Here is a 17,465-nt window from a genome sequence, read left to right as displayed (position 1 = left end):
TGTCAGTCCACCCCTGCGTATTTTTATACAATTTAGATGCATGTTGTAAGTCTGTTATATTCCCTTTGTATTTTGAACCCAAAGTAGATTGTTCTCTGCCTTTCCCAGACGACCACTGACCGATTGCAGGGGAAAATGTCATGGCATATTGTTTGTCCCAATACATGGCAGGTATTACAGTTGACTATCTTGTCTCCCACTTGATGATAATGTTATCCATTTGATCATGTCTGACTCTCAGGGATTCAATAGGCCAGCTCTTTCCTTGTTTTTCATTCTTGTTCTGTTTCTCTTCGTTATTTATTGTCCTGGTGTCAGGCCCTGCATGTTAGCCTGTGTCTGTGCACACATAGGCGTTTAGAGGAATTTAGGCAAAAAAAAAAAACAGTGCCAGCACTCCAGGAACAGCAGCATTTTGGCAGAAAAGATGCTTAATGCCTATATTTATGTCTACATGCTCCTAAGCACTAGGTGCATTTAGAGCTTTATCATTAATTAATTTAAATGGGTAGAAAAAAATGTTTGTTCTATCCAATTAAAAGAATTAATGCCCAAGCACTTGATGCACCTATGTGTGTTATACACGTTTACAGGCATCAGTCGTTTTTTTCTGCCAAAACACCACTGCCAGGAGGAAAGACGTTTAGGAGAGATAGCAAATGTCTGAGGCCTTATGGTGTCTAACCATCGGGGTCTTTGGCAGGCTGGCTTCTTTAGCTACTAACCAATCCAAGCATTCTCCAAGCATTCTCCAGATTGATCGCATTACATGTCCGAAATAGGCAAGCCTGAATTGTGTAATTTTGCGGTCCAGTTGAACGTCTGGTTTTATTTGCTCCAGCGTTTGCTTGTTATCTTTGTTGAGCATGGAATGTGCAGGAGCCTTCTCCAGCACCATAGCTCAGACACCTTGATTTTCCTCCTGGCTAGTTTTCTTCACGATCCAACTTCACAACTATAGGTAGCTAAGGGGAACACAATAGTCCAGACTAGTCTGCATTTGGTTTCCAGACTAACATCATGTGCAACCCAATGGTTTATGTCTGGACTATAACCACCACTTCGGTAAATCTGCAGTCAAAGATTTTCACTTACATAGGTATAAAGGGACATGTGTATCTCCAACTTCTCTCCTATGTCTATGGCCAGCTTAAAGTGGCCCTTCACCCATTAAATGAATTTCCTCTCATCAGCTTCTTCCCTCTCTCTCAGTCAGTTTGTATACCTCGGAATAGTTTTGTGTCCTATACAGTGGTGCGGGCCACTACTTCCGTATTTCTTGCCTAGGTGAGGATGACATAAGGATTAGTCACCTGCTGCCTCCTGGGATGTCCACATCATACATCCCCAGAGGCAGTGTTTCATTAGGTGATCATGGTATTTGGAATCCGGCAGCATGTCTGCGCATGTGCCAGGTTTCTGAAAACTTGTTCGCACTATAAAAAAAAAGGCCTTCATTAATAAGTAAATCAATATACATGTATACAGTGAATGCAACCCCAGCAACAAAGTAGTGCTGTGTTCCATAATTCAGGTTAAAGATGACATAATAACGTTTTTCCTGTAAAAGGTTACCAGCCGTGTGGCCAAAATATCTATTCTGAGAGCAATTAGCTGACGTCCTTGAACTAGCATTGAGTGCTGTATTCCACTGTGGGTTGTGAGTCTATGCAAAATTCATGTAAATGCAGACTCTTGTTGGTAAACCACATTATCACTCTGCAATGCTGTAAAAAAAAGCAACATGTTAAAAAGCATTTTCCGTGATGTACATTTCAGCAGTTATTTATATTGTGCCGATAATTTACGCAGTGCTTTACATATATACAGTATTGCACATTGACATCATTCCCTACCCTCAAGGAGCTTACAAATGAAGGTCCCTAACTCAGCTTCATATACACGTACTAGAGCTGATTTAATGGGGATCCAATTAATCTACCAGCATGTGTTTAGAGTGTGGGAGGAAACTGGAGTACTTGGAGGACACCCAGGGAGGCACAGGCAGAACATGCAAACTCCATGCAGGTAGTGCTGTGTTTGGCATTAAAACCAGCAACCCTTGTGCTGCCAGGTGGAAGTGCTAGTATCTTAGCCACTGTGTTGCCCCAATTTAATAAATAAATAGGGAAAAGTAAAAAAAGTACTAGTTTGATTTATTGTTTTATTCTATGAGAGTTTTATTCTTTAGCTGAATGTCTAAAAAAAACACACTTGTATCTGGAGTTGCCAGGATAGGAAATACTGTATGTGTACATTTTGAGGTCATTCAGATGACAGCGGTCAGACCTCAGCTGACCTCTGAACCCTTGACACCTCAACTTTGCTCACACAGAATATGTAAATCTCTAAGGCCCCTTTCACAGGAGCAGACCGATTGGGTCCACCTGTCCATTTTTCAGGCAGACCTGTTCTTTATGGGGAGGTGAATGGAATGTGTCCACTTACACCTCCTGCATCTGATTCGATCCAGTCCACTAAAAACAGACGGATGGGGACATGTACCCCATCTGTCTAGCGGATCAGATGACAGTCTGATTTTTAACAGAGAGGCAGTCCATTTACATCCGACCATCCCATAGAGAACAGCGGGCTGTGTTTGTGTCCGCTTTGCACAAGTGGAGTGGATATGGACCTGTCATCCGCATGCTCAGCGGGGCTCAGTGGGCATATCCCCCGCTGGCGAGCGGACCCACTTGGCGGAGTCCACCAGTGTGAAAGGGTCCTTAACATGAAGAAGATAGAAATCTTTTGTATGTCTGCAGAATTGTTATTAATTAAGTTTAATCAAAAGTAATTAAGTGAGATGGAAATCCAATCACTAAAATCTCATATATGCTTTTACATGCTAATATAGGGACAGAAGTTGTTTTCAGTTTTTTTAAACCTTTTATTAATATAACGCTTAGTGATCCTGCCATTAAAGTGGACCTTCATTTTGAAAGATCACAATCACTTTGTCTTCCCTCATTCCTCTCCCTTCACAATATCAAAAAGCCAACTTTTTGTGTTTATTTTTTTCTTTATAGCCCAGCCCGCCCATGCCTTCATTCTTGTCTAGTCAGGAACGACACATCGGCTTCCACCACAGGCATGTCAGCCTCCTGGAATATTTACATTACATATCCTAGGAGGCTGCAGGCTTCCCCACATCACTGGAAGATGCATTAGGAGGTGCCTCTTTTCTGGGGGGCTGGCTGCAAGAACTAGGAAGAGACAGATGGCTCCTAATGACTTAAAAGAGAAGATGGCATCATGGTACTCAGTGCATGGCAGTGGAAAAGTCTAGCAGAACACCGTGTCAGAACAGCAGGTGGGCTTTAATGCCAGCTGTACATAAATTTACGTGAGCCACTTTCACTGCTTTGTGCTGAGGGCGTACTTACCATCCAAGCACAGTGACCAGGCTGTCACTTACAGTACCCACTCATTGGTTATGATCGGGAGTTGGTGGAATGAGCTCCTAATCATTTGTGTCCCCTTTGACAGCCAATCATAGTGATCACATGATTTGGAAATCCACCACTGTCTCCTATCTTTAGGAAACCACAGCGGGAGCCGGCACCAATGGGTTAAGGCCCATTAACAGGCACTACCTATTATAGTTGTGCTCCGTCATGGTCACTCCATCACATACACTCATGATGAAGATTGCAAGTGCCCATGGTGGTACAATTTGCATGGTCCACTGTTTTCGCTATCACTGAAGCTGATCTAGAGATGTGGTGAACAGGAAGTGAAAAGGGCTGATCAGCAGCACTGAGATGCAAAAAAGAAGAAAGGTGATAAGAGTGTAAAAAAAACCATGGCAATTGTTTATAATACACAACACTTTAGTAAACCAAATGGCCAATCAGAGTTTAGACCTACATCAAGATTCCTACACGAGCCCAATTACCACTGGACCTCTTGATGCCACATGCTGATAGGTTAATTGGCTCCTGTCTCAATTGTCCCTAGTATGTGCATGTATGAATGTGAGTTAGGGACCTTAGATTGTACGCCCCTTGAGGGTTAGGGACTGATGTGAATGTACAATATATATATGTAAAGCGCTGCATACATTGACGGCGCTATATAAGTACCTGAAATAAATAAATAATGCCACACTTTTCTTTTAAACACAGTGGGGTTGATTGAAAATTGGAGAGTCCAAAATCTGGTGCAGCTGTGCATGATAGCCAATCAGCTTCTAATTTTTGCTTGTTCAATTAAAAGAGAAGTTTGGGATTTTTTTCTTTTTTAATTATATTAACCTAGGTGGATGCAGCATCAATTCGATGTTGCATCTGTCCCTCGTCAACTCTAAGGGTAATAACTGAGCGATCAAACACCGCTGATCACTCAGTTCTCCCTGTCGCTCTGAGTAGAGAGCGGTAACTGTCAGAAACCAATGTCTGCTCTGCCTCCTGCTGTTGAGGGAGCAGGAGCGGCTGGCTCAGGCTCTCAGCGGATCGCTGAGAGGCTGACCCAGGTGCCAGTCCAGGCTCCTGGGTGGATCTTGACCATATGGTCGCAATCTTTCCCCAGCCTGGACCGACTCTGTGATGTCAGCCAACGGCGGGCTCTAGTTTGCTGTTGGCTGAAAACGGGTCACAGGAGTGCAGGACGAACGGCACTCCTGTGGATTACAGAAGTAAAGTCAAACGAGCTTTGGCTATACTTTTCCTTTAAGCTTTGACAAAAACAAATGGAAGAGGATTGGTTTTTATGCAGAGCTGCACTATATTTTGCACTCGCCAGTTTTAGTCAATCTCTGCCTAGTCTATTTATAAAGCAGTGAATGTGACTTTCACTAGACATTCTCTGGTAGAGAGTCAATCCCTTTCCTGTGAAACACATGGATCTGGAAGATTCTCCACCAGAGCATGTTTGGTAAAAGTCACCCTATATTTCTGTTTGCAGTGCTTTAAAGTAGCCCAGTTGTCAAAGATTGTCTTATAACTGGTTTTAATGAGTTACTTCATTTTACATTTTGCTTTTAAAGAAGAGCTGCAAGATTCCAATTGGAATTTAGTTGGAGTATGGGGTGCTTAACACTTAACCGTTGCGCTTGTTCTTACCTCTCTACCCACAGATCCTCTGCAGCAAAGTTCAGGTCTTAGCACTCTTCAACCCTTTGTACTCTGCTCTACAGTCAGCCAGAATGAGTTGTGGGCCCCACAGATGTCCATTAAAATTCACCAACAAGCTGGTTGTAGAGCAATGCACATAGGGCAGAAGTGTCTTGGGATCCAAAATTTGGCTCTGGTGATTTTTGGGAGATGAAAGTAAGCACAAACCACATCATTATATACAGTTGTGTTCAAAATAATAGCAGTCAGATATCACTAACCTGATCAATCACTATTTTTGGTAGAAATGATATTTCTACATGGCAAATAATTTACTAGCAGGTGTAGTAGAATAATAGAAATCCAACAGACCCAACAGTCATGACATGCATGCTGCTGATTCTGTGTAATTGAATCACTAATTGAAAGGGGCATGTTCAAAATAATAGCAGTGTGGAGTTAGTGAGGTCATTCATTCTTTGAAAAACAGGTGGCAATTATTGCCCTTATTTAAGGAAGGAAGGCAGCAAATGTTGTACATGCTGGTTACAGTGCATTTCTCTCTGAAATTCTGAGGAAAATGGGTCGTTCCAGACATTGTTCAGAAGAACAGCATACCTTGACTAAAAGGTTGATTGGAGAGGGGAAAACATTTAAAGAAGTGCAGAAAATGATAGGCTGCTCAGCTAAAACGATCGCAAATGCTTTAAAATGGCAACCAAAGCTGAAAGACATGGAAGAAAGCGAAAAACTACCATTCGAATGGATAGAAGAATAGCCAAAATGGCGCGGACTCAGCCAACAATCAGCTCCAGGAAGATCAAAGAAGGTGTAAAGTTCCCTGTGAGTACTGTTACAATTAGAAGACGCCTATGTGAAGCCAAGCTATCTGCAAGAAGCCTCCGCAAAGTCCCACTGCTGAAAAAAAGACGTGCTGAAGAGGTTACAATATGCCAAAGCGCACATTGACTGGCCTAAAGAGAAATGGCGCAACATTTTGTGGACTGATGAAAGTAAGATTGTTCTTTTTGGGTCTAGTGGCCAGAGACAGTTTGTCAGACGACACCCAAACACTGAATTCAAGCCACAGTACACTGTGAAGACAGTGAAGCATGGTTGCGCAAGCATCATGATATGGGGATTTTTCTCATACTACGGTGTTGGACCTATTTATCGCATACCAGGGATCATGGATCAGTTTGAATACATCAGAATACTTGAAGAGGTCATGCTGCCTTATGCTGAAGAGGAAATGTCCTTGAAATGGGTGTTCCAACAAGACAACGACCCCAAACACACCAGTAAACGTGCAACATCTTGGTTCCAGACCAACAAGATTGACGTTATGGAGTGGCCAGCCCAATCCCCAGATCTTAATCCAATAGAAAACTTGTGGGGTGAAATCAAAAATGCAGTTTCTGAGGCAAAACCAAGAAATAGAGAAGAACTGTGGAATGTAGTCCAATCATCCTGGGCTGGAATACCTGTTCACAGGTGCCAGAAGTTGGTTGACTCCATGCAACACAGATGTACATCAGTTCTCAGAAACAGTGCTTATACAACTAAATATTCATTAAGTGATTCAAAGGAAAGCAAAATCTTCAAACATTTTTCAGTTTATATAGTGAATGTTTGAGTTTGTAAAGAAGAATACAAAACATATGCTATTTTTTTGAACAGTCTAATATTCACTTTTCTTCAATTTTTTTAGAGGAACAACACAAATTTGATATATTTTTCTTCATGTTTTGATTTGGAATAGAATGTGTCGTGTTCCCAATGCGTTTGTGTGTATGGAAATAAAAGCTATTAGAAGGATTTTGAGCTTTATTCATTTTTTTCAAAACAGTGCTATTATTTTGAACACAACTGCATATCTCACTGCGACCCAGAGATCTTGTGATCCTGGAGTTCTTCTTTATATTAAGGCTTTTGTTTCTATATGTGTAACTATTAGTATAACTAACACTATTTTATTCACCTTTCAGGGTTATCAGGGTATGGTGGATGGTGGAGACAATATTATTGAGGTATCATGGGAGAGCGTGTCAAGCATCTTACAAGTGGTAAGTACTAAGGAACTTTAAAATCCAAACTACAGGCACGTTTTTTCATTTACGTTTGCTGTCTTTGCTCCCATTGGGGAGGTTTTCCTCACTTTCTATTTAATGGTTCTAATACAGAACAGGAAGTGGAGAGAAATCTCCCTGAAAGGATCAGTGACATCAGTTAGGATCTGGAAGAGATTCTACCTCTTCTTCTATGCAAAGCTACAAACAGTTTACATGGCATTTGGCTTTAATGCATGTGTTTTTATCAATTACTTCTTTGTCTGCAATGCAAATGGATGACAATGGGACATGGTACATCCAAACAAAAGCGCAGCAGGTCAAACGCAGCCTCAGAACTGCCATCTGCACTACAACATTTAAGTTATTTCATGCCTGTCTACGCAAGCCCCAATAGTGGTGGATGGTTGTCTTAAAATTTGTGGAATCTTAGCATAAGCACTCCTGATGTAAAACCCCATCTACACCCCACACCTGTGTCTTAAAATGTTTTCTTGAATAAAAACAAGCATTTTATCTGAAACCTATGTCTTACTGAGACGAAGCAGAGAATAACGTAATCCATGATCCACAGCAAAATTAGAGTCCATGGTACTTGTTCCTATATCAGCAGAAATCGCGCTGGCAGAACAACAAAAGGAAAGCAGCTGGCAAAAAACAACTACTGTAGATGAATTGTGTACAACCTAATAGAAATAAATATATTGCTACACTAAAATAAAACTGAGTAAAATGACCTAAACTGAATCTTGTATAAACAAGCACAGCCTAAACCAAAAAAATAATAATATAGTGCATACAAAAATATGTACAGAATAAAGAATTAGTTATAAGATCAGAAACATAAACATAAAAGATTCAATACAAAAGTACCAACGATGATGTGCAACATAATACAAACGTCTTTATGTATCCACACGTCTTCCAAACACCAAAGTGCCATGCCACCATGTATGTAATAGACTCTTACCAGAGCAAGTGGATTCTTTTTTGTAAAATAAGTGTCCCGTTTTAAATCTCCTCCACAACATTCCCCAGAGTAAAAAAAAAAACACATCCAATAGCATTAGGTGTCATTCGTGGAATGAAAAGAAAGGTAAGGAAGCTCACAAAGTTTAAAACCATAGGTACAAGTTTATTTAAACATTTATTATGTCCACACACATATTATATTAAAAAGCGCTTATAGACATATAATACCGCTCCCTGGACCCAATCTGGACTCTTTCCGTATGCTAACCAGCGTGATGAGGTCACCAGCACAAGCTCCACCCTGCATGTTTCATCACAAATGACGTGGCAGCACACATGGTCAGAACAGCACCAGTTGCACAGCTCCAGATGTACACAGGACTATGTCTTTTGGCACACTGACTTATGAAGGTTGGTGCTCCCTGTGACTGTGTGTACAACCTTGTGTTGCCATCTGTTGGCATGTTACAAAACTAGTCTCAAAACTTTTTGATACCACCTCGTATATGAAAAATTTAGTTTGAGCTTACACTGTTATAAGAGTATATAGCTATTTACTTTTGTACTAAAATGTCTAATGGCTAATCTAATAAAAACATTGAACAAGAAAAACAAGCTTCCATTTCTCTTACAGGGTGGTACAGTAATTGGCAGTGCCCGCTGCAAAGCATTTCGCTCCCGTGAAGGGCGCTTGAAGGCAGCTTGCAACCTAGTCCAACGTGGCATAACTAATCTCTGTGTGATTGGAGGAGATGGCAGCTTAACCGGGGCTAATCTTTTCCGAGAGGAGTGGAGCGGACTTCTTGATGAATTAGTAAAAGAAGGTACTTTTAAATTGCCTTTGAGAAGCTTTTTACAGGGTGATAGATTTATGATGATTCTGGGTCAATTTTACCTTAATTTTCTTATATGTTTTTAGATGTTTATATGGGTTTCCTTACATATTGTATATATACGGTACATTCACAGCATGCAAGAATATTGTCCAATAAGTGTCAAGTCTCTTCTGTGATTCACTCTCTTGTAAATTTCAGCTTGAGTTATTGATTTCTGTAAACAAAACACGTTTTACAACACTGTGATAGGGAGAAATTGGAAAGCACGTCTAAAGGAACTGAGAGCTCCACCTGCGGACCAGACAATGGGCTAAATATTATTCATATGCAATATTTAATATCTTCTGGAACAAAAAAAAACTTTTTTTTTATCCTTGGTCATCATAAATAGAGAAAAAAAAAAAATCACAATCACTATACATTTTTTTCAATACACCTTGTATGTTACAGAATACAGATAATTGGAATATTCGTGTTTATTCGTAGCGTTGCGGAGTGCAGCAAGGCTGCTGTCTAGAAAGATTGTCATCTGATCTGTCCCAAGTCACCTGTACCCAGCAACAATCTTTTTATGGTTTATGGACCTTTAATGCAAACAGTACCGGGAACATCTAGCTATGGTTATGGAAACAATTACTTTTCGTGTCACCAATTAAATGAAATTTAACAGGAGTGAGTAAACCAGAATCTGCAATTATTGGATTTAGACCAATTTAACAAATTAACAGACATCTCACCAAGGAGATACAGTGCAGATCTAAACGCATTAAATGGCTAATTACAGGGTAGATATAAGAGAACTTAGGCTTTAGTAGGAGAGAGGACATAAGGACTGGCCCGGGCAGTGTCATCTATTATCTTGGTTCTAGTTGTACATCAGTGGTTAATCTTTGTCTTTTGTTCATTTTTGGCCTTTAACAAATTGTCAGAGATTAGTGTTACGCTTGAAGAACAATGAGAGGAATTTATCAAAATCAGACAAGCCAGAATCTGGGACAGTTGTGCATGGCAACCAATCAGCTTCTGGTTTATTTTCAAATCTTAATTAAACAAGCTGACGATAGAAACACAACTGCTGCCGCTTCTGTTTGCTCCAGTTTTGATAAATTTCCTTTAGTGTATCTATTTAACTGTCACTTACAAGGTAACTCTACAACTTGGTGAATAGGAGGTAAGACGAGTCAGATGTGCAACACCAGTCACCTTCTACCTTATTTACATTTGACCAGTTTATGAATATTTATTTGTTTTGCATATTCTTAATATGCACTAATGGGCCTTTAAATAGGCTCTTACTGTGCTTTGTAACTGCAGGCACTATGGAGCAATTAATCATCAAAGTTCACAGCTAAAAGACTGAAGTTGTTCAAGTCATCAACTCAGCAGCTCATGCTACCAAAAATGCTTTCAATGGTATACTTAACAGACCAAACAGGGAAGAAAAGGAGAAGTTTATTCTTACATTTTAATTTCAGGTCACATATTTATTAACAGTCCCATAGTTCCTATACCTAATCATTTAGAATGACTATATAAAGAATTCTATGAATGCAAGAACTAATATTTTATGTTTTTTTTTTTTTTTTAACAATTTATGTACTGAAAAATGCTATGTTAAAGGGAAAAGCTTTATTTTTTTTAATTTTCTCCTAGGAAAAATTGAAGCCTCAGCTGCTGAGGAGTATTCCCATCTGAATATCGTAGGAATGGTGGGCTCCATCGATAACGATTTCTGTGGAACTGATATGACAATCGGAACTGACTCGGCCCTGCACAGAATTATTGAGGTGGTGGATGCCATCATGACCACTGCTCAGAGGTAACTGCACTGGATACTGAGAACCATGTTCACCATAAACAACGGTTGTCTCTATGATACATTGTTACATACAGGGGCGGACTGACAACTCATGGGGCCCCCGGGCAATAGGGGATCATGGGGCCCCTGTGTCCTTGCCCAAACTCAAAAAAGCCTATGAAAAAGGTACCAGGGGCATCTCATGAGGCCCCCTACTGACCCCGGGCCCTCGGGCAGTGCCCGAGTTTTCAAATGGTCAGTCCGACCCTGGTTACATACTGACTCCATAATGTGTCAACACTGGATTGCTCAGCTGGCCCTCAGTATGGTCCTAATGAGTGTAAGCGCCATCATGTTTTTTATATATTTTTATACAAGCAGAGTAGAGCACATGGATGAACTGCTGTTGCTACCAATAGGAGCTAGTGATTTGTATCATGGGTATTGTCATGGGGGAGACATATATGACACTGAGATGTATAGATTATGTACATATGGTAGAGGGGTGGCTACTTTCTTTGCCAGAGAGCAAAAAGAGCTTAAAGTAACATGTGCTTTGTCCATCCAAGGCAAAACAACATATAATTTAAAGCAGAACTCAACACATCGATTTAGCTATTTCCCAAAACCGTTACATCTCAGTCATGCTATGAATGATAACGGTCACAGTTGCTTGTGCTCTCAACTGAACTGTCAAGCCATTAAATGGCTGGTGTCATAACTGATCACATGTGTAACACAATGGCAACTGCAGATCAATCAGAGACCAAGCAGGCGTCTCCAAACTATGGCCCTCTAGGTGTTGAGGAACTGCAAGCCCCATGAGGCCTTGCAGGACTCTGACAGCCACAGGCAAGACTTCCAGAGGCAGAGGCTTGATGGGATTTGTAGTACTTCAACAGCTGGAGGGCCATAGTTTGGAGATCCCAAAGGATAGAAGTGTTTAATTTGCTATAACTCCACCACTCAAGAGGAGATTAAGGGGGATATGATCAATATGTTCACTATGGTTCATATAGTGAACTCGGTGTAGAGCTATTCACCCTGAGGTCATCACAGAGGACAAGGGGGCACTCTTTACATCTGGAGGAAAATAAATTTAATCTCCAAACACGGAAAGGTTTCTTCACAGTAAGAGCAGTGAAAATGTGGAATAGACTCCCTTAAGAGTTAGTTCTGGCCAGCTCAGTGGATTGCTTTAAAAAAGGCCTGGATTCTTTCTTAGGTACACAGAATATAACTGGATACTAACATTTATAGGTAAAGTTGATCCAGGGAATATCTCATTGCCTCTCGGGTGATCAGGAAGACATTTTTTTCCCTGAAGGAGCAAATTGGATTATGCTTTGCTGGGGTTTTTTTTACCTTCCTCTCGATCAACTGTGGGTATAAGATTATAACTTTTAACTTTTTTTTAATGGTTGAACTGGATGGACTTTTGTCTTTTTTCAGCCAGATTAACTATGTAACTATGTAACTCCTATGCTCCGGCATAGTGTACTTATATGATAAATGTTACTGTATGCCCATCCACACTACAAAACGCCTGCAGTCTGTTTTTATCTGCTTTTTTCTGCGTAGTTCTTTTTTCGAAGGCATGTTTCCTCTAACCCAGTGGTCGGCAAGCCGTGGCTCGCGTGCCACATGCGGCTCTTTACACACATTAATGCGGCTCTTCTGTGTGCCGGGTGCCCACTCCCCTCCCTCTTCTCGGGCGGCTGCCCCAAAAGTCAGGACTCTGCAGCTAGCCCAGCAATGGGCAAACTACGGCCCGCATATGGCCCGGCGGACCTTTTAATCCGGCCCGCGGAGCGTGGCAAACATTGGCTGTCAGGATGTAGGCGGGGCAGCGTGACGAACTCCTCTCACAGTCCGCCCTGAAGACCGGAACGGCGCGGGAACACGGCGAGAGGAACACGCGGAGCAAAGGTAAGTGAATTGACACAATATGGGGAATGAATTACTATAGGGGGGATGAATTACTATAGGGGGGATGAATTACTATATGGGGGATGAATTACTATGGGGGATGAATTACTATATGGGGGATGAATTACTATATGTGGAATTAATTACTATAGGGGGGATGAATTACTATATGGGGGATGAATTACTATGGGGGATGAATTACTATATGGGGGATGAATTACTATATGTGGAATGAATTACTATGGGGGATGAATTACTATATGGAGGATTAATTACTATGGGGGATGAATTACTATATGGGGGATGAATTACTATATGGGGGATGAATTACTATATGGGGGATGAATTACTATGGGGGATGAATTACTATATGGGGGATGAATTACTATGGGGGATGAATTACTATATGGGGGATGAATTACTATATGGGGGATGAATTACTATGGGGGATGAATTACTATATGGGGGATGAATTACTATATGGGGGATGAATTACTATAGGGGGGATGAATTACTATGGGGGATGAATTACTATATGGGGGATGAATTACTATGGGGGATGAATTACTATATGGGGGATGTATTTTCAGTTTTAAAAATGTGGCTCTCAAAATAAATTTCAATCGTGGTTTTGGCGAGATTTGGCTTAGTTGAAAAAAAAGGTTGCCCACCACTGATCTAACCTAACTGTTGTGGGTGAGAGGTGCAGTGCTGAGCATTTGTGTGCGTTTACACGCATTTCTGTGAGGTGAGATGTTATGTAAGTATGTTGCATAAAATTGCACAGCTCTGGAACACAGAGAAACACAATGTTCTGGTGTGAACATGACACATAGAAAGCTATTGTGGAAAAATACAGTTAACTGCACATAGTGTGAACAGGCCCTTATTCAAAAAAAGTTTGTATGGGGAGGATGTGCCAAGAGGAACTAGAGGAAGCTCTATACTTCATTCAGCCATTTCACTCTTCTTAAAGTGTTACTAAACCCACAACAGTAAAACCAGACTGTATATGCAGTAAAGCATGATTGTTATACTCACTGTGGAACCTAAGGCGTTAATCCTCTGCATTGTTTAATAATGCTGTTTGATCCTGACCTCTCTGATCCTCCTCTTCTTCCAGTTTCTCCCTCTTATCTCCTAATAAGACATATCGTGTGGAATCACTCTGCACATGCTCAGTTTGCTGTGTATTGCTAGAGCGGTTTTTGTTTTGGGAGAGTATATGTGATCACCACAGGGCCAATGAGCACTGTCTAGACAGAGGTCAGGGATCCTGCAGCCTCATAGGACAATCAGAGGAGAATGAAAACTCCTCCTACAAACCAGTACTCTGCTGAACATTGATAGAAGTCACAAGACTGCTGTATACTGCTAATGAGAAGAGGTATTTAGAAGTTTATATTTACTAAAATAATTGTACATACAATTATACATAATAATTGTACATGTTCTGTGTACTGTTGGAGGTCAGATAGAGGCAAACTGACAACTCATGGGGCCCCCGGGCAATAGGGGATCATGGGGCCCCTGTGTCCTTGCCCAAACTCAAAAAAGCCTATGAAAAAGGTACCAGGGGCATCTCATGGGGCCCCCTACTGACCCCGGGCCCTCGGGCAGTGCCCGAGTTTCCAAATGGTCAGTCCGCCCCTGGATAGAGGGAATGTAAGGTCCTGGGTTTAGTAACACTTTAACTGCTGCTGAGATACAGTAAAAGATCAGCTGCACAAGGAGTGCATTGTCTTTAGTGAGTCGGTCAACTCATAGGGGTGTATTTATGAAATAAAATCACATAGCTATTTGTCCAGTGAAAATGCTGGCACATTTGTTCTGTGCAAATGGGCAAGATCAAATGTTTTCAGGCTTTAGTTATTCATTCATAAGTATAGAGTGGTTCAGAATAGTCCTACATTATGGCCACTAATTCGAACTGAGAGTTATAGTAAGTATTTATGTCTTATCATTCTCAACTCCATCCAATGGCCATAATGCAGTATTTTTCGGAATCATTCTATTTGTATGAATAAATAACAGTCGGCCTGTAGAGGAAATAGGAGAATGTTTGATTTTTTCCCCATGTGCACAAAACAAATGTACCAGCAGTTTTGCAAGTCGAATCGCTATGTAATTTGTTTTTTTATTAATACATCCCATAGACTTGCATTATGACAAAAAACAGAAAAGCACAAACATTGCATAGTACTGCATAGCTGGAAGTGGAGTCTGTAATGATCAAATATGGCCATTGCCATGTACAAATATGATTACAAATGAAACATAATTTTGAAAACATTTAAACACGTTGACAAGATTTTTAGGTCAAGCTGATCTCTTTTACATGTATATCTAAAATATAATTTGGAAAGACTATACATTTCCTTTTACAGAAGAATTCCATGTTGTGCTAATGAAAGTGTTTGTCTTGCCCATAGTAATTCTCCATTCACAGAGGAGTCAGACAGAAAAACATTTAATTATTTCTGATGACATTCAGTGGAGCACTCAATTTTATTTTACTGTGGACTCGATGACTCACACTTTAATATTTCCCAGTCACCTTTACTCTGAAGCCTTTTCTTGTTTGTCCAGTATTGATGAAAATGGTTTTCTTGTCTGGTTCTTGGCTTCAGATTCCGGAAATACTTTCACACCGTATTTCAGCACAATGACCTTTGTTAGATGACAGTGAAGTCTACATATGTAATCGTCAGTGAATTTACTGTGGAGGGTTCCTCATATTTAATTTATACCTATTTCTATTATTTATGAATACCCATTTCCAGGACAGGAACATTTAAAATTGCATTTAGAACTTCTTATTTAACTTTGATTAACATACAGTACATAAAAATATCACAATTCCACTTACTTACATTATAGCACATTTCCAGAGACCTAGTAAAAGGTCTGACCATTCAGCAGTCATGAAACCAGACCTGCTAGTGTATAGACAGTTTAAAGGCAACAAATTCAATGATGCCTCATGCACATGGGTGTACGACAGCAGACACGCATGCGGCGGCTGTAATTGTCCACATAGGAATGCCATTAATCGGTGTGCCGACAGTCACATTCGTGTAACAGATAATAAAACAAATTGTAGTGAGCGCTCTTAAATACATACAGCAGCTTGAACACTCCAGGTAACCATAATACCTTCAAAATATATGTATATAAATGTTAATAATAACAGTGCAGCGCTCAAAATGAATTAAAGGCAGTATAAAGTCTATGCGATATCCACGGTGTTGTCTGGATTTGATGAAAAACTTCCAGAATATTTACTGCTTCAAATAATAGCAATGCGCACTCACCAGAAACGCATGGATTATGCGCATGTAGGAATAATCATCCCAGATGTCAGATCCATCAAAGACCAAGTGGTGAGCATCCCTCTCACGGTGGGTCATCAAAGACTCCAAATCAGGTCCAGAGGTCCCCTTAAGGTTAGTCAGGTAATCCACACTGGTAGTAATGATCCCTCCTCTGGATGGTATAGGCACCTTCTCTGTGGGGGTAATAGCTCCACATAGGAGCCCCAAAAAACAGGTGCCAGAGATAGTGTAGTATGTTCTTTGATAAATTTTATTGGTCAACAGCACAACAGGGCAGTATGCACATCACAACATTGATTAAGAAGTGAAAAACAGCAGTACTGACCCCAATAAAGATGGCCGCCGGGCCTCCTCGTGGCTCCAGCGGTGAAATGACGTCACGCTCTGCACAGCTCCTCCTTAGGCCTTTCGTGCTATAGGCACATCATCAGAGGGGAGGCTGTACAGAGGCGTGACTGACGTCAATGCATTACATTCGTGTAAGTTGGGATGCAGTGGTTGCATGGACACAGCTGCTGCTCCCAGTTTGACAGCCATGCGGCCCCAAACGCACATTGGAATTCATAAAGACTGACGCGCACAGATTTCGCAAAAGTGTCTCGTATGACTTCTAAAAGTGGTGTAGCGTGTGCCAAACTCTTGTACCTGTCTAGAACATGTACCTGAATTTTGGTGCATGCTGTGCCACTTTTAGAACTCACCCGAGACACTTTTGCAGAATCTGTCTCTGTATGCCAAAAGACAGTGGGTCTTAATTAGTTCCACTTTATTAAAATCAGAACTGTCAGTATTTTATTTTTAATTTGTCTCAGGTGTTGCACCACAACGTAGATTTGGAGCAAATTAGAACTACCTGAATTTGGCGCACGAGTCACTGTCAGAACCAGAATTGTCACAGATGTTTTTTGAATTAGGTGCAACACAGTAAAGGATAACTAAAGGCAAAAGTTTTTGTTTTTTTTTGGATAAAATGGAGAGGGATCAAAATGTTTGTCAGTTTTTATAGCTTTTTGTGCCCCTGTTAGGGAGATTCACCCTTTCTATTTGTCCTGTTTACCGTTATCATCGAAATTGAAAGTAAAAGAAACCCCATATTTTGGGTTGTTCCCACAAAAGTGATAAAGGGGAAATTTTCCAATGGGGACACTATTTCTGCTGACCTGGGGGTCCCCAGGGAGATTTTCTCACTTCCTGTTTTGGTTTATGGGATGCAGATGGCGAAAAATAAACTAACAGGGGCTATGACCCTCCCTTACTCTATCCAAAATGAAAAAAAAAAAAGGTTTTTCCTATAGTTCTACTTTAATTCGCTCCACTTTCAGAAGATATGAACTGCCAGTATTTTATTTTGAATTTGGCACAGGTGCTGCGCCACAACGTAGATTTGGAGCAAATTAGAACCACCTGAATTTGGAATCCAAGTCGCTGTCAGAACCAGAACTGTTGCAGATGTTTTTTTAATTAGGTGCAAC

At 40.7% G+C, this 17,465-nt stretch overlaps 1 protein-coding gene across 5 annotated transcripts in view; it reads left to right on the top strand.

Annotated features, from left to right (window-relative positions):
* Nucleotides 1-17,465, top strand: part of PFKP (phosphofructokinase, platelet) — a 134,908-nt gene that overhangs the window by 42,337 nt on the left and 75,106 nt on the right. For all 5 annotated transcript variants that reach the window (XM_089668726.1, XM_089668723.1, XM_089668725.1 and 2 more), the window contains exons 3-5: nt 7,043-7,120; nt 8,730-8,919; nt 10,585-10,750. In XM_089668726.1, the coding sequence (XP_089524852.1) occupies nt 7,043-7,120; nt 8,730-8,919; nt 10,585-10,750 (434 nt within the window). The remainder of the gene's footprint in view (nt 1-7,042; nt 7,121-8,729; nt 8,920-10,584; nt 10,751-17,465) is intronic.

This window comes from Staurois parvus, unplaced genomic scaffold, assembly GCF_062004578.1.
Source record: "Staurois parvus isolate SC_StPar_1 unplaced genomic scaffold, SC_StPar_1.0 ptg000061l, whole genome shotgun sequence".
Classification (NCBI taxonomy): domain Eukaryota; kingdom Metazoa; phylum Chordata; class Amphibia; order Anura; family Ranidae; genus Staurois; species Staurois parvus.
Note: the sequence above shows the minus strand (reverse complement) of the source record. Positions and strands in the feature narration are given on the sequence as shown.